At 53.3% G+C, this 26,978-nt stretch overlaps 4 protein-coding genes across 9 annotated transcripts; 2 read left to right on the forward strand and 2 right to left on the reverse strand.

Annotated features, from left to right (window-relative positions):
* Positions 1-76: 76 nt before the first annotated feature.
* On the reverse strand, positions 77-5,685 carry LTB4R (leukotriene B4 receptor). Of its 2 annotated transcripts, none has more exons than XM_057721086.1 (2): positions 5,554-5,685; positions 77-2,581 (listed from the first exon to the last, which is right to left on the reverse strand). In XM_057721086.1, the coding sequence occupies exon 2, from the start codon at positions 2,570-2,572 to the stop codon at positions 1,517-1,519; it is 1,056 nt and encodes a 351-aa protein (XP_057577069.1). In that variant the 5' UTR covers positions 2,573-2,581; positions 5,554-5,685; the 3' UTR covers positions 77-1,516. The 2 variants fall into 2 exon arrangements, with proteins under 2 accessions (XP_057577069.1, XP_057577068.1); XM_057721085.1 differs by lacking the exon at positions 5,554-5,685 and adding an exon at positions 3,143-3,271.
* A 178-nt stretch (positions 5,686-5,863) lies between these two features.
* NOP9 (NOP9 nucleolar protein) lies at positions 5,864-18,727 on the reverse strand. 4 transcript variants are annotated; one of them, XM_057721076.1, is made up of 10 exons: positions 18,373-18,727; positions 17,693-18,145; positions 16,509-16,619; positions 16,119-16,260; positions 14,852-15,044; positions 14,073-14,213; positions 13,537-13,662; positions 13,135-13,371; positions 12,813-12,918; positions 5,864-7,084 (listed from the first exon to the last, which is right to left on the reverse strand). In XM_057721076.1, exons 1-10 carry the CDS (start codon positions 18,617-18,619, stop codon positions 5,997-5,999), a joined length of 2,844 nt encoding a protein of 947 aa, XP_057577059.1. In that variant the 5' UTR covers positions 18,620-18,727; the 3' UTR covers positions 5,864-5,996. The 4 variants fall into 4 exon arrangements, with proteins under 4 accessions (XP_057577059.1, XP_057577062.1, XP_057577061.1 ...); XM_057721077.1 differs by lacking the exon at positions 5,864-7,084 and adding an exon at positions 12,203-12,477; XM_057721079.1 differs by lacking the exons at positions 12,813-12,918; positions 13,135-13,371; positions 13,537-13,662; ... (4 more) ...; positions 17,693-18,145; positions 18,373-18,727 and adding an exon at positions 9,861-9,991.
* Positions 7,460-12,220, forward strand: CIDEB (cell death inducing DFFA like effector b). The gene is made up of 5 exons (XM_057721089.1): positions 7,460-9,541; positions 9,864-10,008; positions 10,882-11,031; positions 11,275-11,465; positions 11,641-12,220. The coding sequence occupies exons 1-5, from the start codon at positions 9,501-9,503 to the stop codon at positions 11,771-11,773; spliced, it is 660 nt and encodes a 219-aa protein (XP_057577072.1). The 5' UTR covers positions 7,460-9,500; the 3' UTR covers positions 11,774-12,220.
* Positions 18,728-18,863: 136 nt separating the features above from the next.
* On the forward strand, positions 18,864-26,375 carry DHRS1 (dehydrogenase/reductase 1). 2 transcript variants are annotated; one of them, XM_057721087.1, is made up of 9 exons: positions 18,864-19,018; positions 19,422-19,595; positions 20,741-20,884; positions 21,032-21,111; positions 24,373-24,505; positions 24,780-24,926; positions 25,322-25,391; positions 25,725-25,805; positions 25,987-26,375. In XM_057721087.1, the coding sequence occupies exons 2-9, from the start codon at positions 19,446-19,448 to the stop codon at positions 26,121-26,123; spliced, it is 942 nt and encodes a 313-aa protein (XP_057577070.1). In that variant the 5' UTR covers positions 18,864-19,018; positions 19,422-19,445; the 3' UTR covers positions 26,124-26,375. The 2 variants fall into 2 exon arrangements, with proteins under 2 accessions (XP_057577070.1, XP_057577071.1); XM_057721088.1 differs by having other exon boundaries at positions 25,697-25,805; positions 25,987-26,125.
* The last annotated feature ends 603 nt before the right edge of the window (positions 26,376-26,978 follow it).

Raw genomic sequence — 26,978 nt, forward strand, 5'->3', positions numbered from 1 at the left:
TCTCACAAGTTCAGCAAGAGGCCTGCCTCAGCCTCCCTGCCTGCCTGCCAACCTGATTCCAGTGTTTTGTACCCTTGGAAGTAGAAAGAATTTTATTCACGTGACTCAAACCAAAGACTTGTCCTTCTGTGCTCCCCACCTACAAATACTGGAAAGAATCTCCAGGAAAATGTTATTTGATCTTTATTCATTCAACACACACTAAGTAAAGCACCTGCTATGTGCTTACGATGTAGCATGGGCGGGAGGCCTGGGAAATAATCTATTAGGTCCTTCTCTGTTTTGGCTGCTGTTTTCAAACTGACCCACCATGCTTTCCAGACAGTTTGGGGGTCTCCTGAGGGTCCCGCAGATTCCCGCCTTGCTTCCTTCTGCATCCTTCTGCCCAGATGCTGATATCACGTGGGTCTTGATGTGTCCAAGGCACATTCCCCCTTGCTCATATTTTGGGGTCCACGGGAGATACCTTGACACCCTAGATTTGTTGCAGATGTTGCATGTAGATTTGGGGGTTTTCTCCTAGTTGTCTTTCTTTTTTCATGGGAAAGATTCAAAAAGTGCACTGCCACTACCATCTTCTTAAAATGCTGTCAGAACAGAGCCAGTCCAAGGCTCTCCAAGACAACAGTCATCCCTAGGAAAGAATGACTCAACCGTCTCACTTTTGCAAATCTTCATTTCCTAAGGATGACCCCATCACAGAGGGCCCCCAGCTCCAGCCTGCAGCAGAGCATTTCAGGGGCTGGCAGAGTGCCGATGTGCAGAATTCTAGGGGATAAGATCTGATGACCTGGTTCTCAAGTGAGGCTTCCTTGGGAGACAGAGGGAAGGAAGGACATCTCCCACTGAGCGGACAAAGATTACTGGCAGGAAGTTGGAATCCTGCTAACAAAGATACCCATCACAGCCTTCAGGGCAGACACCTCACAGCAGTGCTGAGTGTTCTCAGAAGGTCCACTGAGTCAGGGAGTGAAGCTCAACTGAGTCAGAAAGTCTGGCGTGATGAGCCCACATGGGTGGTCTTCCCTGGCCAGCTCCTTCAGCGGCCTGCGGACCACCTGAGTCAGAAGCGCTAGGGAAGGAGGTCTGATTTCTGTGTCTGCCTTTGCGTCTCTCCCAAAACTGAAACTCATGGGAAACTAAAGGATGTGCCTCTCAACTGCGGAGAAGGACAACCATAGGGACAACCAGGAGCACCCCAATCCCCCGCAATACGCATACCCCACACACAGGGTTGACCCAATCTCAGACTACAGTTTTCATTGTAAAGCTTTCCCGTGGGCGCCAGGCTCTCACTCGGCCCTGACGGGCCCCGCCCCTCCCTCTCTTCCTCTCCATCCCGCGCCCACCGCCTCCTCCTGGGGGAAGGAAAGGGGTAAAGAATTGGGTCAGGCCGGCGGGGGGCGGGGGGTGGGGGCGGGGCGGGGGTGGGGGCGGGGCGAGGCGGGGGGTGCACTCCCCCAGGAGGAAAGCTGCTTTCCACCGCCACCACCCAGCAGGCCTCGCTGAGTTGGCTTCACTCCAGAGCGTTGGTGGAGGCAGTGAGGCTCTCGGAGGGGCCAGGCTCGGGAGAGGCGGGGGCGCCCCTCACCGTCTGAGCCAGGGTGCCTCCGCGGCGGCTGCTGGACGCCTCAGAGCCGGTGCCCTCCAACAGCTTGGCGACGAAGCCCACGCCGGCCGAGCGCAGCAGGCCGCCGCCGGCGCACGCGTACAGCACGGGGTTCACGCTGCTGCTCAGGAAGGCCAGCGTGATGAGCACCTGGCGGGCCAGGTACAGCCGCCGCCACTCGGGCCCGGACCCCGCGGCTTTGCCGGCCAGCGCGCGGACCGCCTGGATCAGGTTCACCATGTGGTAGGGCAGCCAGAAGACGGCGAAGGCCAGGATGATGAGCGCCACCAGGCGGCCGGTGCGGCGGCTGCGGCGGAAGCGCCGGGCCCGCAGCCTGCGCCCGATGTCGGAGTAGCTGGCCACCACGACCAGGAAGGGTAGCAGGAAGCCGGTGACCACCTCGAAGAACAGGTGGAAGACCCTATGTCCTTCGCTGGGGTACTTTGGAAAGCAGACCAGGCTCCGGTTGTTCATTCCCGGGGTCACCTTGCGGTACACGATGACTGGAGTGGCCAGCAGAACAGACACCACCCAGATGCCTGCCAGCACCCGCCAGGCAACTGTCTTGGTGCGCAGCTTCTGGGACACAAACGGGAGGGCCACTGCCAGCGAGCGGTCCAGGCTCATGGTGGTGATGAGTAGGACGCTGGCATACATGCTGACTCCGCAGACGTAGTGGAACAGGCGGCAGCCAGCCAGTCCGAAAGTCCAGGTCCCTTGGGCCGCATAGTAGAGGAAAAAGGGGGCAGTGAGCAACACGGCCAAGTCAGCCAGGGCCAAGTGCAGCACAAGCAGGGCAGTGACAGAGCGCTTCCGCAGCTTTACCAGGACGCTCCACACCACAAAGCTGTTGCCCGGAAGCCCCACAACCAGTGCCACTGACAGCACGATGATAACCAGCAGAGAGATGAACGTGACACTTGATGACACGGGTGCTGCAGGAGTTGTCGTGTTCATGGCCATTGCAAGGACCTGGAGAGGGAGGGCGGACGTGCACGTGAGGGAAGGGACCGAGGCTTTCCTGACACCCTGGACACTCTGTCTGCAGGATGAGCAGCATCAGATGCACCTCCGCAGTATACTGCCCTCCTCCCTGCCAACTGACCTGGCTAAGTAGAAAGACTAATTTCCTAACTGGGCCACAGACCCAATTGCAAAATATACAGCAACGGCAGAAGCACTATTTCCAGACCCTTCAGCCTCCTTCCCTTAGGAGACCCTGAAACCCAGAACCAAAGCGGGGGCTTTCCTTACCAATGCTGTACCCCTCAAAAAGCTAGCTCCTTTTTCCCCCTGCCAGGCCCTCAGCCCCCTCAGTCCCACTGACTTCTTCCAATCACCTACCCACTTACCCCAGAGATGCCCAGAGTCCACCAAGAATAACAGGGATGGGGAGGATTTTATGGATAGGAGACAAGACTACGTCCTCCCAAGTTCTTTTACCACCGATCAGGCTTTCTTTGGAAATTCCTTTGGACCTTCTCTTATAGCTGCACCCCACACACACACCTCCCCTACTCCCAGGAAACTTACTTAAGGCTTTGCTGGGCACTGGTTGGAAGCTGGTATCAATCCCAGGGTGAGGGCAGAGTGGTGTAGCCTATCCCCAGACCTGTCCCAGTGCCAGGGGCCTGGCCTGGGGTCTGGGTGCTATCAGCCAAGTCAGCCAGAGAGGAAGTACCACAGAGCCGGGGAGGGAGAAGACACATCTTCCTGAGGGTGGGGCGGACACTCCTACCCCCTCCCTGCACTAGGTGGGGTGGAATAGTCTTTGTGTTCCAGAACAGCCCAGAGGGGAGGAGGGCTCCTCAGGGGTGGGGCCAGAAAAGAAGAGCCCTGGAAGGGGTGGGGAGAGAGGAAAGAGGGGGAAGGAGGGACTAGGCTGGGGTGTGGCCTCAGATGCAGGTCCAGACTGAAGAATTGAACAGAATTATAAAGTGTGTCATACAGGAGGAGGGAAGGAAGCCAGAGAGGTGAAACGGACTTAGATTGAGAGGTCAGAATGTTGGGTATCTTTATATTTTCTGTGAACAATGTAGGTTTTTAGATTCATAGGAAGTGTGGGTTGATGCTGTGGCTAGGTTCTGAGTTTGGGTTAGGTGACATCATGACTTAACAAGGACAGCTCTCTGCCTTTGGCTTGGGTTCAAGCCATGACTAAGATTTGGGGAAGAGGACCCTCTTCCAGCACCCCCATCATTTAAAAGAACTAGTTCCATTCTAGCTCAATCTCCATTCTGTTTGCTAGAAGACAAAGTCCAAATGGTCTCTCTAGTATCACACGGAATAATTTCTTCCCCTTCCCTAACCACTTGCCTTGTGTTTGCCCATGTGGCTACCTTGCCACATGAATTCGGACTTAAGATCTGGGCACTGGGCAAGGAAGTCAGCACCACCTCTCTCCTACCTTCCCACAGCTGACTGTCCTGTCCCACCTTAGACACACAGAGAAAGTAGAGGTGAGCTCAGGGAGCAGACACAAGGGAGGGTGGGCGGTGATGCCTTATGCCTGCCCTGCCAAGAGGAGAAACCAGAAATGTGGAAAGGGAAACATCCCCCAAAAGGGTCACTCTTCCCCCTCCCTGGAAGGACAGTCTCCTCTTCTTGAACTCTCCTGCAGAAGCTAAGAACCAAAAAGTCTTATCTTCAATCTGACCGTGAGTCTTCCTGCTTCCCCTCCAACTCTGCCACTTCTCAGGAATGGTATGGAGGGTAATGGTGGTCCCTGAGGTCCCTTATCCTTTGTGGTGCCCCCACCTTTCCTGCTCTGAGAAAAGCCAGAGCAGAGTTGACCCAGCAGTTATCAGGCAGAGGATATGATGAAAAGAAATGGGCTGAAACCGCAGCAAGAACTGAAGGCAGAGTTGAGCAAGGGCTTTCTGACCACAGTGTGTGAGATGGGGACTATGTAACAGAAGTTAGGGAACCTCTGCCCTGCAAGAGGACAGGAAGAAGCCATTAAAGTCGGTGTTTGGGGATAGGCGCTTCCGGCTCAGAGCTCCAGGGTCAACCAGAGGTCCCTTCTGACAGGAACTGGGTTGTCTTTGCCTCCTCTCCCAAGCTGCTCCCCACATGGATCTCTCTCAATGGCCTTTTTCCCTCTGCTCCAGACTAGACAGTCTAAGCACACTCTCTGCCCCCCAGGTCCAGAGCTCCATCCCAACCCCAGTTTTGGTGGCCCTGGCATGACCTGAGGACTGGATTTCCTTTGCTCTCTCTTGGCCTTTGCCTGGGTAGTGTGAACAGTCACTAAAGCAGAACCTGGGTGATGGTCAGGGTGACCTCTCAAGCATCTAAGTTGGCCAGAGACTGAGGGGGCTGGGAAAAGAGACTTTCAATGCTAAAAGTGAGAAAGTCCTAGGCAAACGGGGATGAGCTGGTCATCCTAGTAACCACATGCGTGTGCACATGGACCGCCCCTAAAAAGGACCCCATCCTACATCCCCAAACTCAAAAGTGTCTGTATCTAGAACAATTTTGAGACCTAGAGAGAGAGAGATTCCAAAAGATGGGGGCCAAGAAGTATTAGGGGAGGTGAGGAATAGCTAGCAGGCTTGGGAGGAGTCAAGACTTGGCAGAGAGGGAAAAGAGAGAAAGGAGAGGTGGCACTTCCCTGAAAAATTCTCCCTGTCCTCCAGATATCCACACCGTTCCCCACATCCCTCATCCCCAACCCTGAGAGGCCCCCTGGGAAAGTGAGTGCCTGTTCCTGGGTTCCTTTTTGAGTCAGGTGACCTTTGCAGCGAGAGTTAGATTCAAAGAAGGAAAGTCTGAGACTCCCAAGGCCCCTCTCCCACCGTACCAACCACAAGACAGACAAAAAAACTTTGCTTTCAAACCCCACAGATGGACTTTCCCCTTCCAGAGCCAGTTTCCCCTCCATTCAGCTCTAACGGACCCCAAAGAATGGATCCCATCACCACCCCTCATCCAAGCACCCATACCTTTCCTTCCTCTTTCTTTATTTCCAGTGTGGTTGTATGTGTTGGCCTGGGGGAACCAGGTCACCTGGGCTGGGGAGGACAGGTCAACATGCCACCGAAGCCTGGTATTGCCCAGCCTTGGCCTGACCTAGGTGACTTCGGTATCGCTCAGGTATGATGAACCACTAGAGGGAGCACACAAGCCATCGTGTAACGGCCACCCAGTGTATTTCACAAAAGCTACTGGCACCTGGGCACACGCCAGCCTGCAAGTACATGATGTTCTTTAACACGGACCATCAGTTTCGAGGACCCGGGCCTGCCCCAGATGTGTAATAATTCTGCCCAGACGGATCCAAACTATGGCCAGAGAAGGATCCCCAAAGCCTCCAGAGCGGTTCCCTGAGTTCTGGGGGGCGATGGAAGGGGACAGGGAAGAGCAGGCCTGGTTGCAGGGTTTGACGTCAAGCGTCCCATCCCTGACTGTCCTTCTCCGCCCCGCCCCCAGGGTCTCCATTGCCGCGGCCCTGCCCCACCACTTTGAGCCGAGGGGTAGCTCGGAGCTCCATGGTGCCCTCCCTAGAGCGGCCGCCGCCTCCGGAGCCCTCAAAGAGCCGCGTGAGGAAGCGGGGACCCGCCCGGGGCAGTAGATGCCCGGCGGTGAAGAGGTAGAGCACCGGGTTGACGCTGGAGCTGAAGAAGGCCAGGGCCGTGGTTCCGGCTCGCGCCGCCTGGCCCGCCCCGCCCAGCCTCGCCAGGGCCCCTCCGGGCGGAGCCAGCGCGGCCAGCGCCTGCAGCACGTTGACGGCGTGGTAGGGGGCCCAGAGCAAGCCGAAGGCCAGCACGATGGCGCGCACCAGCCGGCCCACCCGCGTCCCGTGCCGCCGGGCGCCCCAGCGGGCGCCCCGCAGCCGCGCCAGCGTCACGCTGTAGCAGCCGAGCACCAGCCCGAAGGGCAGCACGAAGGCGGTCAGGGTCTCCAGGCTCAGGTGGGCGGCGGCGTGCGCGGGCGACGGATGGCACAGCTGGCACACGCGGCCCGCCCAGAGGTGGCGGTAGACGGCGGCCGGGCTGGCGAGCACCAGGGCGGCCAGCCAGACGGCCAGCAGCAGGCGGCGGGCCAGGGCGGGGCTGCGCAGCCGGGGCGCCAGGAAGGGCCGGGTGACGGCGAGGCAGCGCTGCAGGCTGAGCAGGCCGGTGAGCAGCACGCTGGCGTACATGCTGAGCGCGCACACGTAGTACACGGCCTTGCAGCCCGCCTGGCCCAGCGGCCAGGCCTGCCGGCTCAGGAAGGTCACGAAGAGCGGCGTCAGCAGCAGCGCCGCGCCGTCGGCCAGCGCCAGGTGCAGCACCAGCGTGGCCGCCAGCGGCCGCCCCCGCGCGGGCCGCCAGCCCGCCAGGCTCCACACCACGAAGCCGTTGCCGGGCAGCCCCAGCAGCGCCGCCAGCAGCAGGAAGGCCGTGCCTGTGGCCCGCGAGGTCTTCCAGCTCAGCAGCGTCTCGTTCCCCGGCGGACGGTAGCAGACCGACATCCTTCGGCGCCTGCGGGAGGCTGGAAAGAGCCGTGGAGGCACTCAGATGGGGCAGAAGCCCCTTTTACGCCTGATGCCAGTGAGGAGGGACTGAGCCTCCCTCTCTCCTCTGGCAGCCTGCCTCTCTTCTGTCTGCGAGTTTCTGTCTCTTCCTCCAGGACCCCTACCCCAGCTCAAGCACTACTTCTTGGAACCCAAATCCCCTGCTCTCCATCAGCCGACCTCCCGAGTCCTGACTCCCAGGCTATCACTGCCTCCACCTTCCACACTTCCAGCCTGGCCTCTCTTTCTTCATCCAGCCCGGTTCCCTATACCTCAGGGCAAAGTGGCGGAGCCTACCGTCTCATAGGCAGAGCTACTTACCCAGCTGGGAGCTAGCGGGGCTGGGGGCTCTCCAGGGGCCTGGGAAAGCCCAAAGGCAAAGCGGCAGTGGGCAAGGTGCCTAATGGTGTCCTGTGCCTGCAAGTTGGCAGAGGGTGAGGCCAAAACAGGGAGGGACGAGGTGGGGCTCCTCTCGACCCTTTCCTGGGGCTCCTCCCTCACCCTGCTGCTTCCCATCACTAACTCGTCCAGGCATGTGAGAGGCCGCCTCCCCAGGAAACAGGATAAACTGAAGGGGTGCAGATAAGTTTCCCCGGTTGAGTGGGTGAGTAGGGACACTGCCGGATCCCGCTCCTGGGTCCTGCTTCTGTGCTCATCCCCCGCTACCCCCACACACACACACACAACCCCATCACTCTGGTCCCAGTCCTCCCACCCTGCAGCTCTTATGCTGTCTGGCCACCCTTGCCTACATTCAGCAGAGAAGGCAACCCAACTCCTCATTCCCCCAGCTGCTCTATCTTTGCCTATTTTCAGACTCCTGACCCTGCTGAGCCCCCCTTTTCCTCAGCTTCCTACCTACCCCTCTCACCTCTTGCCTTGAACCCTGCCCCAGTCATTCTGCCCTCATGGCTTTCAGTGGGCTGTCAATGACAGCTTTCAGTGTAAAGCATGGGGCTGAGTTCCGAGGGGAATGGGAGATGCATGTGAGGGGCTTATAGCCTGGTTGAGGAGCCCTAACACACAACCATGAAGAGGCCACACTATACAAGGCAAGAAAAAAGGAAAGGGTGCCGTGTAGAGACATACTGAAAAGAAGCCCTCTCTGGGTGGAGAGGCTGGGCAAAGCTTGGAAATGAAGAAATTTGGTAGATTGATAAAATTGAGGGGAGAGAGGAAAAAGGCTTCTGCCCAGTCAACAGCCAGAAGGGGGTTCCTTGGGAGCCAGAACACCAGTATTGTCTCAGTTTGGGTTCCCTCCAAAGCAGAGCCTGAGTCGAGGGCATGGGTACAGGTAATCCTGTATTTGGGAGGTCAGCTCAGGAAGCAGGAGTGAGGGAGCAGGGAAAGAGAGGGAAGAGGAAAGCCAACACGAGTGTGTTGTTGAGTTCCTTCAGTGGGCATCGGGAGCCTCTGAGTGTGCAGAATGCCTTCCAGAAAGACAGAAGACGGGCGTTGATGCAGAAACTTATGCTCATGTGAGAGATTCACTGACAGTGAGAGTCTGCACTTCCACACAATTGTTCATCACAACTGCAGCTGAAATCAGAGGTGGGACACGGGGCACCGAAAGCTGAAGTCCTGATGCCATCAAAGGATGCATCCCCTCTTCCCCCATCCACATCTCTCTCTCTTCATGCCTATTAAGTGGCCAAAGAGAAAGGCGCGAGAGTGACTAATCCAGTGCAGCTGAAGCAGGCAGTTCTGGAGAATAAAGCCAGAGAAATGTTGAGCCAGCCCCTCCCCTAGTCCACAGAGGGGAGAGCAGGAGAGCAGGAAGACCAGGGTCCCAGACAGGATCCTGGTGATCCTGGATCCATGGATCAGGACCCATCCTCCTCTCACACCCGACCCAGGCGCGGTGCCTGGAGGTGTCCTATTTTCTCCAAGCCCTGCCCATCCTCAGCACCGCCTCCCTGTTCCTAAAACTGCAGTTCATGGCTTTTTCAGTAGGTGGCAGCACATAGAGAGCAAATCACACAATGCAGCCTCACATAGACTGGGAGCCAGAAATTGGCCTTAGAGATTCCCTCCATATAAAGAAAAACTCCAGAGATAACATTCCATCCAGTTACATAGTTCCCATTTAGCCTCACATCACAGCCACCACCAGAGACACACACACACTTCCGTGGCTTTTGCTGGGCATCTCTGGGCCTTGATTCTTTCCCCACGACCCCACCTAGGCCCCTCCCTCCTCCCTCCCCTTGGACTTTGCCCTTCTTACTGGCCAGGCAGGGGGGCCAGAGTCCAGGCTTGACTCATCCCTCACCTCACTGGGACGGAGATCCCAGCTCCGTAACAGAAAACACCACCGCTTCAGCTCCAACCCAGCAGAGAACCACCCAGCCCAGAACTCCCAGAGAGGCAACTCTCCTGCTCCTTCCCTTCACCATGGAGTACTTCTCTGCCCTGAACCCCAGCGGCCTGCTCAGGTGATTTCTAACCCTTCTCTCCACCCTCCAGCTCTGGGGATATGGGCAGGATGACAAAACTCCATTCAGCCCCTAGAGAACGTTCAGAGTTGCACCCCTTCCCCTCCCTGCCCCCACTTTTCACAGTGGGCTTGTCCAGCTCCTGAACCACCACCCACCCCTACTCCATGGTCTCTCCCCTCTCTCCCTAGGCTACCCTAATCTGTACACCTAGATCCCTCCTTCCCAACTTCCCTAACGCTCCAGCTACCCCCACTCCCATCACCCCCACTGCACTCACCAAACCCCTCACTCCTTTTTGACCTTTCTTCCCACATACCAGGTCCGTATCCAACATGAGCTCCGATCTGGGCCGTAGGGTCTGGACCTCGGCTCCACCACCCCAGCGACCTTTCCGCGTCTGTGATCACAAGCGGACCACCCGGAAGGGCCTGACGGCCGCCACCCGCCAAGAACTGCTAGACAAGGCGAGTGAGTCAAGTCCCTGGGTTCCAAGAACAGGGACAGCCAGGGGCTAGTGAAGAGTGAGAGCTTGGAATGATGAGGAGAAAGGGCCGCCCCTCCCTCTGAGGGCTGAAAGCAGCGGGGGGAGCCCAATGGCTTCTGCTGCATTTGAGTCAATTCATTTTTTTCCCAAGGAGCTGGCTTTTCTCTGGGGGTGGAAAAGGAGTAGATAGGGTTGGAGGGATAGATTTCAGAACTCAATATGGAATGGCAACATGTATGACAGATCAAATTCAAATCCTGATTCTGCCACTTCCTAGTATCAAACCTCGGAACGTTATTCAGCCTATCACAGGCTTTTCTTCATCTGTTAAAAGGGTACAAGAATAAAACTACCTCCTAGGGCCGGTGAAAGGAGTAAAAGAGGATAATGTGTGTAAAGTGCTACAGAGATACTTGACACTCGTGAAGAGTCAAAAAAGTTAAAAGTCGTTATTACTGAAAGTAGTTCTGGAGAACTTTGTGAGGGTCGGGGAGAGTGAGGTGGGGCATTGGAGATAAGACCCATCGGCAATGCCTATACCCATTCAAGAGAATGGACTAGCTTTTCCATTCCAAACCAGTAGGTATGCTTGGAGGGAAGCTGAGAGAGATGACATTGACATAGTAGGAGCAAAGCAGGAACAAATAGGAAAAGGACAGCCCCTAGTGAGGGTCCCCCAACCACTAAAGAACAGCGTGAGCTAGAGCCATCTGAAGGGATGGCAAAGCACCAGGAAGGAGAGGTGAGGTATCAACCAGCATCTAGGGCCAACCGTGGGATGCCGGGCAGCTAGACAGGGAAGGGGCATGGGATAAACTCTGCCCCTTCCCTGCCGCTTCTTGCCACTGGGCAGGCATTGGAGACTCTGATGCTGAGTGGAGTGCTAACGCTGGTGCTGGAGGAGGATGGGACCACAGTGGAGAGTGAGGACTTCTTCCAGTTGCTGGAGGATGACACATGCCTGATGGTGCTGGAGTTGGGACAGAGCTGGAGCCCCAGCAGGGTGAGAGGCCCACACTGGGGCTGCTATAGGTTGCTGATCCTTCTTATCTCTCCCGAGCCTCTTCTGCCCCCTAACCCTGATCTTGGGGGCAGAGGCGATGGGAGAGTTGAGGAGTTGTTGAGGACTCCTTATAGTGGATGAACAGTCCAGGCAAGGGTGGGTCTGTCCCAGTGCTGATGGGGACTGGAGGTGGGCGTCAGTATGTGAGGGTCCATTGCACTGATGGGGAGGGGCCCCCTACAGAGTGGGGTGCTGTCATATGGCCTGGGTCGGGAGAAGCCCAAGCACAGCAAGGACATCGCCCGCATCACCTTCGACGTATACAAGCGAAACCCTCGAGACCTCTTTGGCAGCCTGAACATCAAAGCCACGTTCTACGGGCTCTACTCCATGAGCTGTGACATTCAAGGACTTGGCCCAAAGAAAATACTCAGGTCAGAGACCAACACGTCACACTTCCCCATCCCTCCAGCTGCAGTCCCCATAATTCCTTCTCCCGCACTCCCCTACCCTGTTAGCTGTCCCTCATGGAAGACCCCTAGCCCCCAGCCTGTGGCCTCCTCCCAGGTGCCCCCACCCCTCTGACTTCCTCTTGTCTCTGCCCTTCAGGGAGCTGCTCCGATGGGCCTCCGCACTGCTGCAAGGCCTGGGCCACATGCTGCTAGGAATCTCCTCCACCCTTCGTCATGCAGTGGAAGGGACGGAGCGGTGGCAGCGGCAGGGTCGCCTCCGCGCCTACTGAGAAGGGGCTCTGAGCTTCTGCCCCTAGACTCATTCCAAGGGATAAGCTGTAAGGACTGTGACGGCGTCAAGTTGGGGGCCTACACACCGTGCAGACTCGCTAACTCACCTGATTTCCCCACTGTCTTCTGACCCTATAGTGACAGGCCCATCAGCCTAACGCCTTCTACCCCGGCCTATACCCATTCCTGAAGAATTCTATCCACTCTTAGCCATCTTTTCAGCCTTCCACTCACCCTGAAAGGCCACAGCCTGTCCGCAGGCATCTGGATCCCACCCTGATTGCTGCTACATCTAGAAGTCCTCACCACTCTCATCCCCGCCTTTCCTAAGCGCCCCAGTGCCCTAAAGAGAGTCCTCTCTAACTTTACCTTGAGATTTCTATTTTTCTGTACGCTTCCCCCTGAAAATAACAAAGGTGTTTCCAATAAAAATATAAAAATGTTTATCAATAAGACTCTTGACTCCAATTTAAACTAGGAACAGGACAGGATAGATACTCCCTTTCCCCCTCCCCCATCAACACCCAGTCCCAGATCCAAGGGCCTCAGTCTTCAAGTATTGAGTCCAAGGCCCGCCTCCGCTTGGCCACCACTCCCTGCTGCTGTTCCCAAGCCTCTCGCCGCTTCAGGAACGTAGTCAGAGCCACGTTTCGAGCCACATGGTGGCCAAAAGGGTCTCTTATCAGCTCCTGGTTCCGCTCCCCTGCAAAGGGAACCATTCATGTTCAGTATCACTATGCAGTCACCGAAGAGTCTCTACTTGGGGTGAGGGTCCCGCCATTTTTCTGGAACCCTCAGTCTGCCTCAGGATAGAGTTAACACCTCACGGTCCAAAGAAGAGAAGTCAGGAGGAAGAGTGGGAGCACAGGGCTGCACAGTCCGCAGAGGGCAGGAGAGAGCAGACTGCTAAGAACCCATGACCAAGACCACCCTTTGGAACTGAAGTCTGCTGAATTTAGGTCCCTTCCCAGCCACCCAGCTCTTTAGGGTGAGGAAAGGGAACGTTTGGAAAGGTCAAAGAGAAGTGCTGGTACTCACCCAGCTCAGTAGCAATTTCCTTCCGGGCCCCCAAGGCTGCTGCACTCCAGATGGCATCCAGCACACGGCTGCCATGGCGACTACAGGCCAGAGCCACATATTGTCCCTGCATTGAGACAAGCAAGGCAGGGCCCTCTAGGACAGTGCACAAAAGTGTGTAGGGTTGCTGGTGGGGGGTGGGGGAGGGACGTTAACAGGCTGAGTTGAAGCAGTCTGGGAACTACATATCCTCTCTGTGACTCCAAAGAGCAGTCCTGGGGGACCCTCACATTCTCTAAACGGAGGACGGCAGAGGAATCAAAGCAGAAGCCAGAAATCGAACCTTCAGGATCCTCAGCACCCGGTGGCGCTGCTTGCGCGTCACAGAGGGGCTGGTCAGGACAGCATCAAGCACATGGGAACCGGCAGGGTTCTGGGCCAGAGTTAGAAGCTGTGGTCCTGTCAAGGCACCCAGACTTCGAAGTATAAGACCAGGACTGGAGAAGTGCAGCAAATGCTGGAGCAATAAAGACCCAAGGACTGTCACTTCCCCCAGCTCCCTGGTGACGGCCACTTCCACCTGGAAGCACAGAGACAGGGAATTAGGAGGCAGCCACCAAACTGCCACCTTCACCTGGATGAAGCCAGAGATCTCGCCACCCTCAGCTCAGTGGTGAGGGGTTTCCTAAGCCCTGGGAGGCCTGGTCCCCAGTGAGTCACAGGCTGGGCCTCTCCCCTACCTCACCTGGTGCTCCGTGGGCACTGCCCCCTCCTCCTCCGCCAGTCCATAGTACACCTCATAAGCCATCAAAGCAGCAAAGAGAGGAACACAGGCCACTTGCCGGGAAGAGGGCTCCGCACAGTGGAATGCCTATAAGGGAAGACAAAACATGACACTGAGAACTAATCTCAACTAATTTATCCCTAATCTTGACTTTCCAGACAGGGGAACGCATTCAGGACAGATGAGAGTGCCTAAGTCCACAAGAACATAAGCTGCATGTGCACAGGGGCTCATCTGCCTTGCTGTATCCACAGCCTCCAGGTATGTAACAGGGGCTGCATAAATATTTATTCCTTAAAACTTCTCTCTTTTTCGTGGGAGACAGTTTTCATTCCAAGACCATGAGATGGCTTTGGCTTCATTTCCCCCTGTATCTGTGAACTCCCTGGGCATTAGACTTCTTGGGTCCAGAGATGCAATGACTGAAGATTAGCTAAGTCCTAGCAAGTAGAATTTGAGCTGACGGCATAAAAGGATTGAGGGTAACCCCCACTCACCTCCAACAACAGCTGCAGGACCTGGGCCTGGTGGGTCCCAACTCTGCGGCACGCCCCGACCAGGGCGATGACTACCCCTGGGTGACCCTGAGCCAGCACAGCTTCCAGGGCAGGGCTTAGCTCTTCAAACACGGGTGACAGCTGAGGGGAGACATGGGATAAAGAATCTGGCATTCTGGTAATTGTGGGCTAAGTTATTCAGAGAAATCTTCATGCCAAAAACAACTAAAAATGCTAGATAAAACATAAAAGCATGGCCAATATCAGGCCTTTGGTTTGGACGGATAAGGAAGGTCCAGAACAAAGGGGCAGTCTTAGAGGTGCAGCCTCACATGGGGAGGGGACTGTAAATGGCCATGCTCTCAGGATGAGGGAGGACTAGGATTAAACCTGCCCTTCCACCCTAGCGCTCCACCCATGAGATCCCGGGGAAGCACGCCTTGGCACTAAGCAGCAGAGCAGAAGAGAAGCTACAACAGCAGCTCCAGTGCTCATACGGATCTGTAGCCAAGTACCCAGAGACTAAGCGAGCCACGGAAGCTCAGGCTGAGAACTCGGATTATGCCAGTCTCCTGCCAGCACTGGCACCTGAGAGAAGCCAAAGCAAATCCTTTCTGGGGAGAAGACAGCTTCACCCTAAGCTCTTGGAAGCTGCCAGGAATAGCTTCTCAAGGGGAATGGCCAGCACACTGTGGGAAACACACAGGCAGGCATACAATAAAGCAAGTCGCAATGAACAAGAACTAGCAGAAACAGACTCAGCCAAGTTCCTGACTCACCAGCTCAGCAGTGGTGACAGCATCCAGGAACCGCTGCAAAGGGAAGTTGGCAATAGGATGTGCAGCCAGGGTCTGCAGCTGTCCCTGGAAGTGATCCTCAAAGAGACTCTGGAGCCTTGGGGGCTCCGACACCAGCAGCACCTGCTCCAGGAGTCTGGAGCTCGTCTGATCTCGCAGAAACAGCAGCAGGGGGCTAGGCACAAGGAGAAGGTGATCAGGTAGTCTTCACTTCACTTCCTCCAAAATACCCACATCAGTGGACTTACTATGGTGATCATTTTGAAGTGTACTGAAACAGCAAATTATCATGTTGTATAACAGAACTAATATAGTGTTGTAGGTCAATTATACTTCAAAAACAAACAAACGCATAGGAAAAGAGATCAGATTCGTGTTTACCAGAGGCGGGGGCCTGGGGGTAGGGGTAATTGGCTGAAGGCGGTCAAAAGGTACAAACTTCCAGTTGTTAAGATACATACTAAGGGGACTTCCCTGGTGGTGCAGTGGTTAAGAATCCACCTGCCAATGCAGGGGACACAGGTTCGATCCCTGGTCTAGGAAGGTCCCACATGCCACGGAGCAACTAAGCCTGTGAGCTGCAACCACTGAGCCTGTACTCTAGAGCCCAGGAGCCACAACTACTGAGCGCATATGCCGCAGCTACTGAAGCCCACGCGCCTAGAGCCCGTGCTCTACAACAAGAGAAGCTACCGTAAAAGAAGCCTGTGCACCACAACAAAGAGTAGCCCCTGCTCAGCACAACTAGAAAAAAACCCACGCAGCAACGAAGACCCAACGCAGCCAACAATAAACAAATAAATAAATTCAAAAAAAAAGATAAATACTAAGGATGTAAAGTATGACATGATAAACAACTAACACTACTGTATGTTATATGTGAAACTTGTTAAGAGTTCCCATCACAAGGAAAAAAACTTTTTTTTTTCCTATTTCTTTAACTTCATATATAAATTAGATGACAGATGTTCACTAAACTTATTGTGGTAATTGTTTCATGAGGTCAGTCAAATCATGCTGTATACCTTAAACTTACACAGTACTGTATGTCAATTTTATCTCAATAAAACTGGACAAAAAAATAAAATAAAAATAACACAGCAATATATATATATTTCATTTCATACACACACACACATACACGGAATGAAAACCTTTGTCTTTTAAAACAAACAAACAAAATGCCCACATCATGTCATTCATTTCACACAGCCCACCACCTTGGTCAATCCTGAGGCCCTGTCCATACCTGCCATCTGCTGAGGAATTGCGGCTACTCAGATAGTCAATCACAGCACTGCAGAGGTGGGCACAAAACTGGGGCAGCTTGCGGTGTAAGACCTGTAAGGCCACTTGAAGGCAGAAGCTGGAGATTTTGTCAGTGATAAACACTGTGGGGGAGGGCAGAAATAATAAAAGCAGCTTTCCCCAAATCCAGACAGCCTATACAACCTCAAACCTCAGGTAACAAGCTACAAGCGACTATGGACACAAATGGTCTACACAGGGCCTTTACAACATCAAACCAGATAAGATTTGAAAAAAAAGTGGAACAAGACTGATCAAAATAAGAGCTCATTTGACGATAATCACCTCCAAAAAAGAGGATCCTAAATCTTCCTCCTATTTCCTTCCTTACCAGCAATGTCCTTCAGAAAGCAGGAGCTCAGGTTCTGAAGGCAATTCAAGAAGGTTTCAGGGACCTCGAAATCAGTTGGCTTACATTCCCGAGATGGGGCCCTTCGTGCTTCTGAAGGAAGATCAAGAACATAAGCAGTGGTGAGATCACAAACTGCCTTTCGGAAGGGAGAGTAATTCCACAGCTGAACAAGGATTCGGCTTGGAGATGCACAACACACACAACTCAATTGGTACAACTCAATGTCTCCTCTCAATTGGATGACTGAACTGAGACTACATTTCCATTTTAATTTTTCTAAGAAATTTCAATCAGCTCCCCCATGGTCCACAGGAGATAGTCCAAACTCCTCAGTCAGGAATTCAAGGTGTTCCAAAATCAGGCCTCACCTATCACCTAAACTCACTATCTTGTTTACCAATGTTTTTCAAAATGTAGGTCCACTGCCTACAAGTGTATTACGAAATCAACAGTAGTGGGTCTCAATACGCACTTTTTTTTTTTTTTTGGCCACACTGTGCGGCATGCAGGATCTTACTTCCCACGACCAGGGATCGAACCTGCACCCCCTGCAGTAGAAGCTCAGATTATTAACCAATGGACTGCCAGGGAAGTCCAAGCATTTTTTTAATGTAACACACAGAATAAAATGAAAAAGGAGAGACATCCCCAGCGCAGTCCAGTGGTTAGGGCTCCATGCTTCCACTAACGGTGGCAAAGGTTTGATCCCTGGTTGAGGAACTAAGATCCTGCAAGCTGTGCGTGAAACAGCAGAAAAAAAAAAAAAGGAAAGAAACTATCAGAGTGGGTTGCATGTAGAAAGGGTATGTTTCCTGACCTTTTGCTTGAATCCAATTTGTGTACATATACACATATGGATGTCAAGTCACCTTTAAAAAACCTTTTTCTTACTGTGAGTTCTGGTTAAAAAGGGTTTGAAATGCAATGCTCAAGTGAATCCCCTCTTCCATTCGCCCCCATTCTTCTAATAGCTGTTCCCTAAACACACCTGTGCATCCTGACCTCTGGGCCTCTATGGACACTAATCTTTGGCCTGCTATCCCTGTTCTAATTTCTCTGCTAATTCTTCAAGGTCATGTAGAAATCTTCTGCTTACTCTCTCCTTCTGAACTTCCTAAACTCTCCTTCCCTCTAGGTCCACATCCCTTTCTTGTAATACTTACCAGATGACTGGGAGCCACGGGGCCTGGCTCTCTCAGACTCCAGAAGAGTCCCTCCCAATACCTGCAGCAAAGTTCTGACCACGAAGCTGCCATGTGTGTCTCCACAGTAGAAAAGAAAATCATCACACACCTCAGCAGCTAGTCCCAGGACCAGCTCCTCCAGGGTCTCCAAAGAACCATCCTTCCCATCCTCCTCCTCCTCTGCCTCCTCCTCCTCTGCAGGGCTCCCTCGCAATCGAGGCAGCTGCAGCAAAGCACTTTGCAATACATGCACCCCACATCGATGACAGGCCACAAAGCGCAAGTTGGGCTGCAGAGCAGCCAACACTCGACACAGCGGTTTCACGGGGCTGAACCCCAACAGTTCCTGCAGCATCTCACTACCAGCCCTGTTTGTGGCCAAGGCTAGGGCCTGAGCCTCCACTTCTTTCAAAACATTGTGCACCATCAGCTCTGGAAAAACAAGAGAAGAAATATATTAAAGAGAATGAAAGGAGGCTAAGGTCATGTTCCAACACTTAACCAAGGGGTGGAGAGTAAGGAAGGGGATATAGGAGATGAAACTAAGTCCCCACACCCTGGGGACCCACGAAAACGTCCTTACCTGTCCTGGATTTTACGCCCAACTAGTCCCTCCCTTGATCCCACCCGAAGTTGCTCCCTACCTCGTTCCTCCCTACCTCGTTCCTCTGCCGTCTCGGAGGCCTCCTTCAGCGCTGACAGCGCCCGGCGGAAATACCCCAGAGCTTCCGGGCTCAGGTGAGGGCGCACATCTGGAGCCTGCTCCGAGGGCCCACCCGGAGGTGGGCAGGGTGGTCGCCGGCGGCCTGGTGGGGGGCGCCCCGTGCCCTTGGCCCCGCGCGCTCGTTTACCGCCAGCTAGGAAGCGGCGCTCCGCCTGGTGGGGGGAACGCGGACCCAGCCCCATGGATGCTTCGGAGCCTCTCCGCCCGCGAAAGCTTCTTTAGCCGCACGGGTAGGCTCACGCAGTCGGCCGCGGGCCGAGGCCGGGCAGAGCTGAGACACGCCGGCGCGCTCAGGGCGCAGCGTTTACGTCATAGCCCGGCGACGGCAGTCTCCGGAGCGCCCCGCCCTCGCTTGCAAGTCCCGGCGCCTGCCCGCAATTGCCCCCGCCCCGAGGGGTGCACTTAGATCCTCCCTTCCGCGTAGACAGCGGAAACTGGGTCAGAACGCCGAGTTCCTCGCCAGCCTCCTACTCTGATCGTTATCGCCTGGTCCCGCCCCCGAGGTCAGAGTTAAAGTCCTCGACTTTGAGAACTGTGAGAGCGAGGCAGCACGAGAACCTCAGCGGCAGCACAGGTGGCAGGTAAGGGGCGCGAGCTCCCTCCACTTCGGGTTCGGGGTCCCTTGGCCTCGAGCCCACCCCCGACCCGGAAGCCGCGCCTCCGGGCCAGAGGCCAGAGCTCCTGAGAGCTCAGGACTCTGCGTGGACGCGCTGGGAGGGAGCACCCCGCCACAGCCCCCCACCTAGTCAGCCCCACTCAGAGAGTCCCAGTAGGTGGCCGTCCTGGACAGCCCCACCTTCACTCCTTGTCCTCCCATAAGGGACCACCAGCCTTGTCCTGGGGCCTGCACTAGTTATCCCCTTCTGAAACTTCTCTCCCATCAAAGGATCTCAACCTTGGCTCCTCTTCCTACCACTGTCAAGGTCCCCCGCTCCGCACTCACAGTCTGCAGGCCTCACTCAGAGCAAGTCCTTGCTTCCACAGATTTAGCCCCTTCACTTGTGAGTCATGCCAGCTCCCATGAAGGGCCAAGTGTGCGTGGTTACTGGTGCTTCCAGGGGTATTGGCCGGGGCATCGCTTTGCAGCTCTGCCAAGCAGGTGCCACAGTTTACATCACTGGCCGCCATAAGGACACGTTGCAGGCCACTGCTCAGGAGGTGAGTGCTTCCTCTGGGATCCCAGGGGCAGAAACCACCTCAGGGAGCCCTTCTCATTAACCACTTTTCTTAATCCCTTACCTGAAACCAAAATATTCCTCAATAAATGTACATTTTTACTCAAAGTGGGATAAGTAAACCCCGTAAGTAACTTCAGATCAGGTCATATTTTGCCACCCAGTGAATTTTATGAAAAAATTTTCTGTTTGAGAGCCTCAGAGATTTTGGAATTGCATATTGAGTTGTGGACCTGTGCTTTTTTTCTGTTTTTGTTAAGACTTTATTGACTTGCACATTTTCACTTGACTTTTCTACTGAATTTCAGTTAAATGCTGGGGTGTGTTTGATATACTAGGCACTGGGGTTACCAAGATTAGTAAGACATGAGTTTTGCTCTTAAAAGAGATTCCAGCAGGAAGTCTAAGGCAGAAATGAATCATTTCAATGTAATGTGAATACAGTAAGTGATAAAAGTAATTAATATGAATATGGTAAGTGATGAGCGTGCGCAGAGTGCACTGGGAATGTGGGTGAGCAGTTATGCAGGGAGGTCAGAGCATGGATCTGGAGACTATGACGATTGTTCTTGAATGAGGTATTCTTTCTCTGAAGTTAGAAGATGAGGGCACATTTGTAGAGGGTGGGGCAGAACCGGAAGCAGAGAGAGTTCATGTCTGAGAGCTTTGATTTCTCATTTACCAGGCAGGAGTGTTGGTGGAGTGAGGGCAAGAGGACTGTGATTAAGTCAGGATTCCACATGAGTGGTGAAGCGTGGGAGCTAAGGGCACGCGAAATGGAAATGACCAAGAATGAGGAAAGAGATAGATACTCGTTTCTCAAGAGCAGCCCCCAACCCTTATTTGTCCATCACCCTCCACACACAGAGTACAGTACCTTGCGCAGGGTGGGCCTCAGTAAATATCTGTAGGTTTTAAGCCTGGGATCCCCCTCCAGTGACAGGACCTAGCATTCCTGGCACCGCTCAGCAGACACCAGAGGGCAGTGTTGCCCACCGCGGTCCCTCAGCTGCTGGCTGGGAGTCCTGTGATTGCCTTCTCAAGTCCCACGCTGGGAGCTGAGGGCAGCTGTGTTCTGTCTCATACTGTGTGCGACCGGGAGCTTGTATCCCCTCTGTCCCTCTGCAGGCACAATCCCAAGGGGGCCGGTGTGTGCCTGTGGTGTGTGATTCAAGCCAGGAGAGTGAAGTGCGAAGCCTGTTTGAGCAGGTGGATCGAGAACAGCAGGGGCGTCTGGATGTGCTGGTCAACAACGCCTATGCTGGGGTCCAGGTGCTCTTTGAACTTTGACCCCAGCTTCACACTCCTGACTTCTCCCTTTGACCTCTGAGTCCTCATCCCTACTTATTGTCCCTTCCGTTATCCAGCCCCTTCCTGTCTTCAGAGCATCCTATTCATCACTCTCCCTGTGCCTTCCAGGCGATCCTGAACAACACGAAAAAGGCATTCTGGGAAAGCCCCGCCTCCATTTGGGATGATATCAACAACGTCGGACTCAGGTAGGTGCCTCCCCTGCCACCCCGCTGAGGGCCTGCACTCCCCTCACGCACTCAGCCAAGCTGAGGGACCAGACCTTTCCCCCATGTGCCCTCTCCTTTCCCCTCTGATCTCCTTGTCTCTTTCTTCTCCCTTCTGTCCCATTTTTCCACTAACCTCTGAAGAAGTTTCATCCAGGTGAATCTGTACCAGGAACATCAACTTTTGCCTTGTTTCTGTCAGTACTTTTCATCTCAACTTGCCCTTGCTCTCTCTCCTGCCTCACTCTCTGCCCATCCAAATGCATGACCCAGAAGGGAGCCATTTTCCCTCAATAAAGCATACCACCTGTGGTCAGTATTTCCAAAGGTGGCTAGAGGAAGAAATTGTTTTGTTTGAGATCAGAAGAAGGTCAGTAAGGAAGAGTGAGTGCCAGCCATCTTAGCCTTCCCCTCCTCACTCCAGACCCACAGGCAAAGGCACTCCCAAGTCCAAGTTGGGAGGGCAGGGGTGTCATGGAGTTACACATACATCTGGCAAAGGAATGAGATGAAACACAGCATTTAGAGTTCACCCAGCATGACATACATCAGTTAGGTCTGTGTTTATTGTTGGAGAGAGGGTACCCTCTCAGAAACTACACTGCATGGATGGGATCAGCCACCTGTGGGAGTCACCAGGAGATTATATGCAAATCTACATCTAAAGCATCTAAGGACACCCATGGCTTCTAGTGGCCATCCCAGGGAAGCAGGATTAGAATCCACTTGTCATTTGCAAAGTGGAATAAAGGTTGTGCGGACAAAGGGGGATGGTCAGCCAAGAATCAAGAAAAGAAAATGCAGGACTTCCCTGGCAGTCTAGTAGTGAAGACTTCACGTGTCCACTGCAGAGGGCACGGGTTCGATCCCTAGTCAGGGAACTAAGATCCCACATGCCACATGGCATGGCCAAAAGAAAAAGAAAAAAAAACCCAAAGAGCTAGAAATTGGCAACACCCATATCCTTAGCCTTCCAAAGAGAGGGGCCTTCCACACTCATCTCCTACTGGTCAGGGTTTTGCATCTACAAAGCAAAAGCCTAGACTCTGGCCCCTGAGCCCTGATGAATTCTCCCAAGGTGAAGGTTACTCTGTGAGCCTCCTGGAGGCACACCAACACCTCCTTTCACCTCCCCCACACACATTCCCACACACATTTACTGGGCCTTTCCTCTGCATTGCCTGAGACTGGGCTTCCTTTTGATACCATACTCTCTCTATTTGTTTTCATTTGGAGGGTCCTGTTTCCCTCACAAAAGAAATTTTTTTCTGGTTACCAAGTTGTGTGCTATTTTTCAAAAAATATGCTGTGGAGACCATATAATCTTATTCCCCTAGTCACCACCCCATCCTCCTTTGCCTGAGGTATAGCTACTGTTAATAGCCTAGTATATATACTAGCATTCATTTAAAATTCCACTGGGAAGAGATACCATAATTTATTTATCTAACCACTTATCTGTTGCAATAGTGGGAAAAAATTAGGTCAAGAAATATGTACTTCTGAAAGATTTTATTTATTTATTTGTTATTTATTTATTTATTGGCTGTGTTGGGTCTTTGTTGCTCCACACGGGCTTTCTCTAGTTGCAGCGAGTGGGGGCTACTCTTCGTTGTGGGGCGCAGGCTCCTCGCTGCCGTGGCTTCTCTTGTTGCAGAGCACAGGCTCTAGGCACGTGGGCTTCAGTAGTTGCAGCTCACAGGCTTAATAGTTGTGGCTCATGGGCTCTAGAGCGCAGGCTCAATAGTTGTGGCGCATGGGCTTAGTTGCTCTGCGGCATCTGGGATCTTCCTGGACCAGGGATTGAACCCATGTCCCCTGCATTGGCAGGCGGATTCTTAACCACTGCGCCACCCAGGAAGTCCCTTAAAGATTTTAATAAACATTATCAAACTGTCCTCTAAAAAAACCCTACCAACTTATAATCTCACGACAATGAAGGAGAATATCTGTTTCCCTATGTTCTCAATCATACTAGACAATATCAGGCCACAAGGTCAGGCAAGTTTTGTCATTGTAATAGGCCAAAGATATCCGAAGGTGTTTTTTAATTCACACTTCTCTGTTACTTGTGAATCTGAGCTTTTTGTGTTTTTTTCTTCATTTTTTATTGGTTCTTTATTCTTTTGTAAGTTGTGTTGCTAAGTTATTCTTTTCACATTAATTTATGAGAGATCTTTGCAGAATAGACTCCTTTGCTGTGTGTTTTACAGCTATCTTTCCCAATTTATTACTCATTGTTTGCGTGCATGCTTTCCTGAGCTCTCTATATATACTTAAATGTAAACATATGTGTGTATTTGTACACATACATGTATATGTCTTACGGTTAAGAAGCCAGGCTTCTGTCTTGCTGTGATACTGAGACAAGCTTTCCAGACTTCAGGTTGATGAACACATTGTCGTGCTTTCTTTTAGTGCTTTTGTGCACTCACTTTTTTTATATTCAGATATCTGGGGAATGCATTTTTAAAACAATAAATGAGGTAGAGAACCAACTCCACCCACTAAATAACTGATCAATTGTTCCAAATCCATTTATTGCGTGGTCCATCTCACCCAGGTGGTTTGAAATGCTCCCTTTGTAATTCACTGAATTCTTTACCCTTGGGTTAGTTATTGGCTACTTTGTTTCATTGACTTAAGTATGTGTGGGTACACAACGCCCGCATTCTCTTCCCTGTGATGTCAGTGCACATTTTAATGCAGCCAGTGTGGTGGAGTGTGGGGGCATATCCCCTTCACCCACAAGATATTACTCTTCCTTTTTCAGAATTTTCCTGGCTGTTCTCACACGTTTATTCTCATTGAGCTTTAGGTTATTTTGTCGATTTCTCCAGGAGTGTTATTAAGATATAACTCAAGTGGACTGAATCTGTGGATTAGTTTAAGTAGAACTGTTGTTTTATATGTTGATTCTTCTAAAGAAATTGTGTCTCTACGTGTTCTTTTATATTAAACAGAACTTTATAGTTTTTCCTTGTAGATCCTATATATTTATTATATTTTATCCCCTGAGCTATTTTAGCTTTGTTATTGCTGTCATGACAGAGTGCTGTTCTTCCATTACAGTCTTCTAAAGATTGCCATTTCTCATCCTTTGGTGGTTAATTTTACCCGTGTGGCCCTTCATTCACCAGGTTTGCAGCCTTTTCCTGGCTCAGAAGCCACTAGGGGGCAGAAGAAGCTTCCTGAGACAGCCCGGAATGTGGTTCATTCCTTCTTCTTTGCCCTACCTTCTAGAGGCCACTACTTGTGCTCAGTGTATGGGGCACGGCTGATGGTACCAGCTGGCCGGGGGCTCATCGTGGTCATCTCGTCTATTGGGGGGTTGCAATATCTCTTCAACGTTCCCTATGGTGTGGGCAAAGCTGCGGTGAGGACCCACTGGCATGGGGGTTGGGGTCTAGGACAGTCATGGTACCCATGGCTTAGGAGAGACAATCCCTGGTGGTCAGAGTGATGAGGCTGACGACCTTCACCTCTCCCCCTGCCCCTGCATGGACAGTTCCTTTGCCTGGGCTCCTCTCAGCTGGCCAGCCTAGGCGGTGCACTGGGAAAGCTGAGACAGGGCTCTTGGGAAGGCCAGGGGGTTGAAGGTGACATGACTGGGTGCCCTGGCTCCCGCCCGGCCTTCTGTCCCTCTGCAGTGCGACAGGCTGGCTGCTGACTGTGCCCAGGAGCTGCGGCACCACGGGGTCAGCTACGTGTCTCTGTGGCCAGGATTGGTGCAGACAGAACTGCTGAAGGACCATATGATGAAGGAGGAGAACACTACCGATCCCCTGGTTAAGCAGGTTGGCAAGGGGAGGGCAAGGGTGGCAGAGAATGCGGGGAATCAGCCTCTTCATCCCCAACAGCAAGACGGTAACAACAGCAAAGGGTAAACACCCGGGTCTTATCGCGGTAAGCGCAGGGCTGAGCACTGACATACATTATGTCCTTTACTCCTGTAAGGGAGATGGTATCTCCATTTTACAGACGGGGAAACTGAAACTTGGGGAGGTTAAGGAACTTACTCAAGGTCGCATATGCCATACAAAAGTGGAAAGACTGTCTCGCACCTTCCAAGAGGCTGAGTCCTGCAGGTGCAGTGATGAGGGCTTCTCTCTTGGAACAGAAGCCGAAAGCAGGGAAGGGACTTGGGCAGTGCTCTTGGACTGCCTTTCACTTCTCTGCTCCTGTGTTTCAGCTCAAATTTAATTTCTCATCTGCGGAGACCACAGAAATGAGTGGCAAATGTGTAGTGGCCTTGGCAACAGGTAAAGAGGTTGGGGGCAGCTGGTAACAGGAGAGGGTATGGAGGATCTGCAGGGTGATGGCAGCCAGTTCTGGGTCCTGAGCCAGGAATACGCCCTTCTTTTCTCTGGCTTCTGGAGACCCAAAGGGTCCGATGCCCAGTTTGGGGTGTGGGAGCCTCAGGAACTGGATCCTGGGAGGTGTGGCCAGGAGCCAGAGACCCAGGAACCTTCCTAGGACAGAGAGAAACAAGTCTGGGTTCCTAAGCCTGTCTCAGTGGTGCCCTGTGCCATTCGGTCCAAGCCTTGTCACTCTGGGCCACTCGTAGGCCATCTCATCTGTCTGTGTGCCCACAGACCCCAACATCCTGAGCCTGAGCGGGAGGGTGCTGCCCTCCTGTGACCTGGCACGGCGCTACGGCCTGCAGGACGTGGATGGTAAGCGCTCTGGCCCAGCGCCCAGCTGGACCTCGCTTCCTTCTGTTCCCAGCTCACTCCTCCTGCTCTCTCTCTCTGCTCTGTCCTCCCTCACATTCCGCTCAGTCTCTTCAGCCAGGGTGGGGTGTCTGAGGAATGGGAAACAAGGGTCTAATCCTTCTCCTTTCCCTGTGATCTGCAGGCCGCCCTGTCCAGGACTATTTGTCTTTGAGCTCCGTTCTCTCCCAGGTCTCCGGCCTGGGCTCGCTTGCCTCCTACTTGCCCGGCTTCCTCCGAGTGCCCAAGTGGGTTATGACCCTCTATACCAGCAAGTTCTAACCCTCCTGGCCGGACACAATTCTGCTTCTCTTCGGGCTGAGTGGTTGGTCTGTCTCAGTGGAACAAGGCAGCCTTTCCTGCCTACCTACTGCATACCCTTGATGTGAAGAGAAGCCTCTGCTGTGTGTCCTGGTTGAGCCCTGGGGGCCTTTGTAGGTCCTTCTTCAGGTCTTCCTTGCCCCTGCATTTTACTTTTTTGCCTTAATATTGAAAAATGTCCTGGGGGCTAATAAAGGTCTCATTTCTCCTTCAACTCATTTTCCAGTGTTGATTCTCTGCTCAGCACAAGGTGTTAAGTACTTGAGAGAAAGACCTAATGGTATGCAAAATGTTTAGGTTCTCAAGGAGCTGCAGCCCCAGGACAAGGCCCCTTCCCTTCACGTCTTTTCCCGCCCTTCCCTGTAGAGCTGCCCATCTCAGGGGTGTCTGCCCTTTGGCAGCCGTGCCCCAGCTGAGGAGCAGGGTCCCTCCACAGCCAGAGGCAGGCCCACCCAGTCCCGCACTGCGTTCCCACCCCTTCAAGCTGCCGGCTCTTCAGGGATGCCTGCTGCCTTCTAGCTGGGCCTGGTCCCTGGGTGAGGCGCAGTTCAGGAGGGGTAAACTGCTTGCTGTTCACAGTTGCCTGGAATTTGGGAGGAAAGTGCTACCCAGGTGCAGGTGAGAGGCGGAGGAATGGTTGATGGCACCAGCACACTCACCGTCTTGGGATGGCATCGGCGGAATTGTTTTCTGAAGAACTGACGGCAAGCGTGCCTTAGGGCTGCCTTCCTGCTTGCAGGGGTCTGTCCCAGCCTGAGGCAAGGCAACAGGGCGTGTGTTCCAAAGAGGACCGCAGGGCCACTCTGAGGGCGCCTT

The sequence above is a fragment of the Hippopotamus amphibius genome, chromosome 2, assembly GCF_030028045.1.
Source record: "Hippopotamus amphibius kiboko isolate mHipAmp2 chromosome 2, mHipAmp2.hap2, whole genome shotgun sequence".
In the NCBI taxonomy this organism is placed as follows: domain Eukaryota; kingdom Metazoa; phylum Chordata; class Mammalia; order Artiodactyla; family Hippopotamidae; genus Hippopotamus; species Hippopotamus amphibius.

What these genes read in the sequence shown, in the direction of transcription:
- LTB4R (XM_057721086.1), bottom strand. Translation starts at nt 2,572, where the DNA reads ATGGCCATGAACACGACAACTCCTGCAGCACCCGTGTCATCAAGTGTC.
- CIDEB (XM_057721089.1), top strand. Translation starts at nt 9,501, where the DNA reads ATGGAGTACTTCTCTGCCCTGAACCCCAGCGGCCTGCTCAG. An exon ending in AACCCCAGCGGCCTGCTCAG is followed by an intron (nt 9,542 to 9,863) that starts GTGATTTCTAAC and finishes CCCACATACCAG; the next exon opens with GTCCGTATCCAACATGAGCT. An exon ending in GCCAAGAACTGCTAGACAAG is followed by an intron (nt 10,009 to 10,881) that starts GCGAGTGAGTCA and finishes GCCACTGGGCAG; the next exon opens with GCATTGGAGACTCTGATGCT.
- NOP9 (XM_057721076.1), bottom strand. Translation starts at nt 18,619, where the DNA reads ATGGGGCTGGGTCCGCGTTCCCCCCACCAGGCGGAGCGCCGCTTCCTA. An exon ending in AATTCCTCAGCAGATGGCAG is followed by an intron (nt 15,045 to 16,118) that starts GTATGGACAGGG and finishes CCTTGTGCCTAG; the next exon opens with CCCCCTGCTGCTGTTTCTGC. An exon ending in CAGTGCCCACGGAGCACCAG is followed by an intron (nt 13,372 to 13,536) that starts GTGAGGTAGGGG and finishes CTGTGCTTCCAG; the next exon opens with GTGGAAGTGGCCGTCACCAG.
- DHRS1 (XM_057721087.1), top strand. Translation starts at nt 19,446, where the DNA reads ATGCCAGCTCCCATGAAGGGCCAAGTGTGCGTGGTTACTGGTGCTTCC. An exon ending in ACGCCTATGCTGGGGTCCAG is followed by an intron (nt 20,885 to 21,031) that starts GTGCTCTTTGAA and finishes TGTGCCTTCCAG; the next exon opens with GCGATCCTGAACAACACGAA. An exon ending in TGTAGTGGCCTTGGCAACAG is followed by an intron (nt 25,392 to 25,724) that starts GTAAAGAGGTTG and finishes GTGTGCCCACAG; the next exon opens with ACCCCAACATCCTGAGCCTG.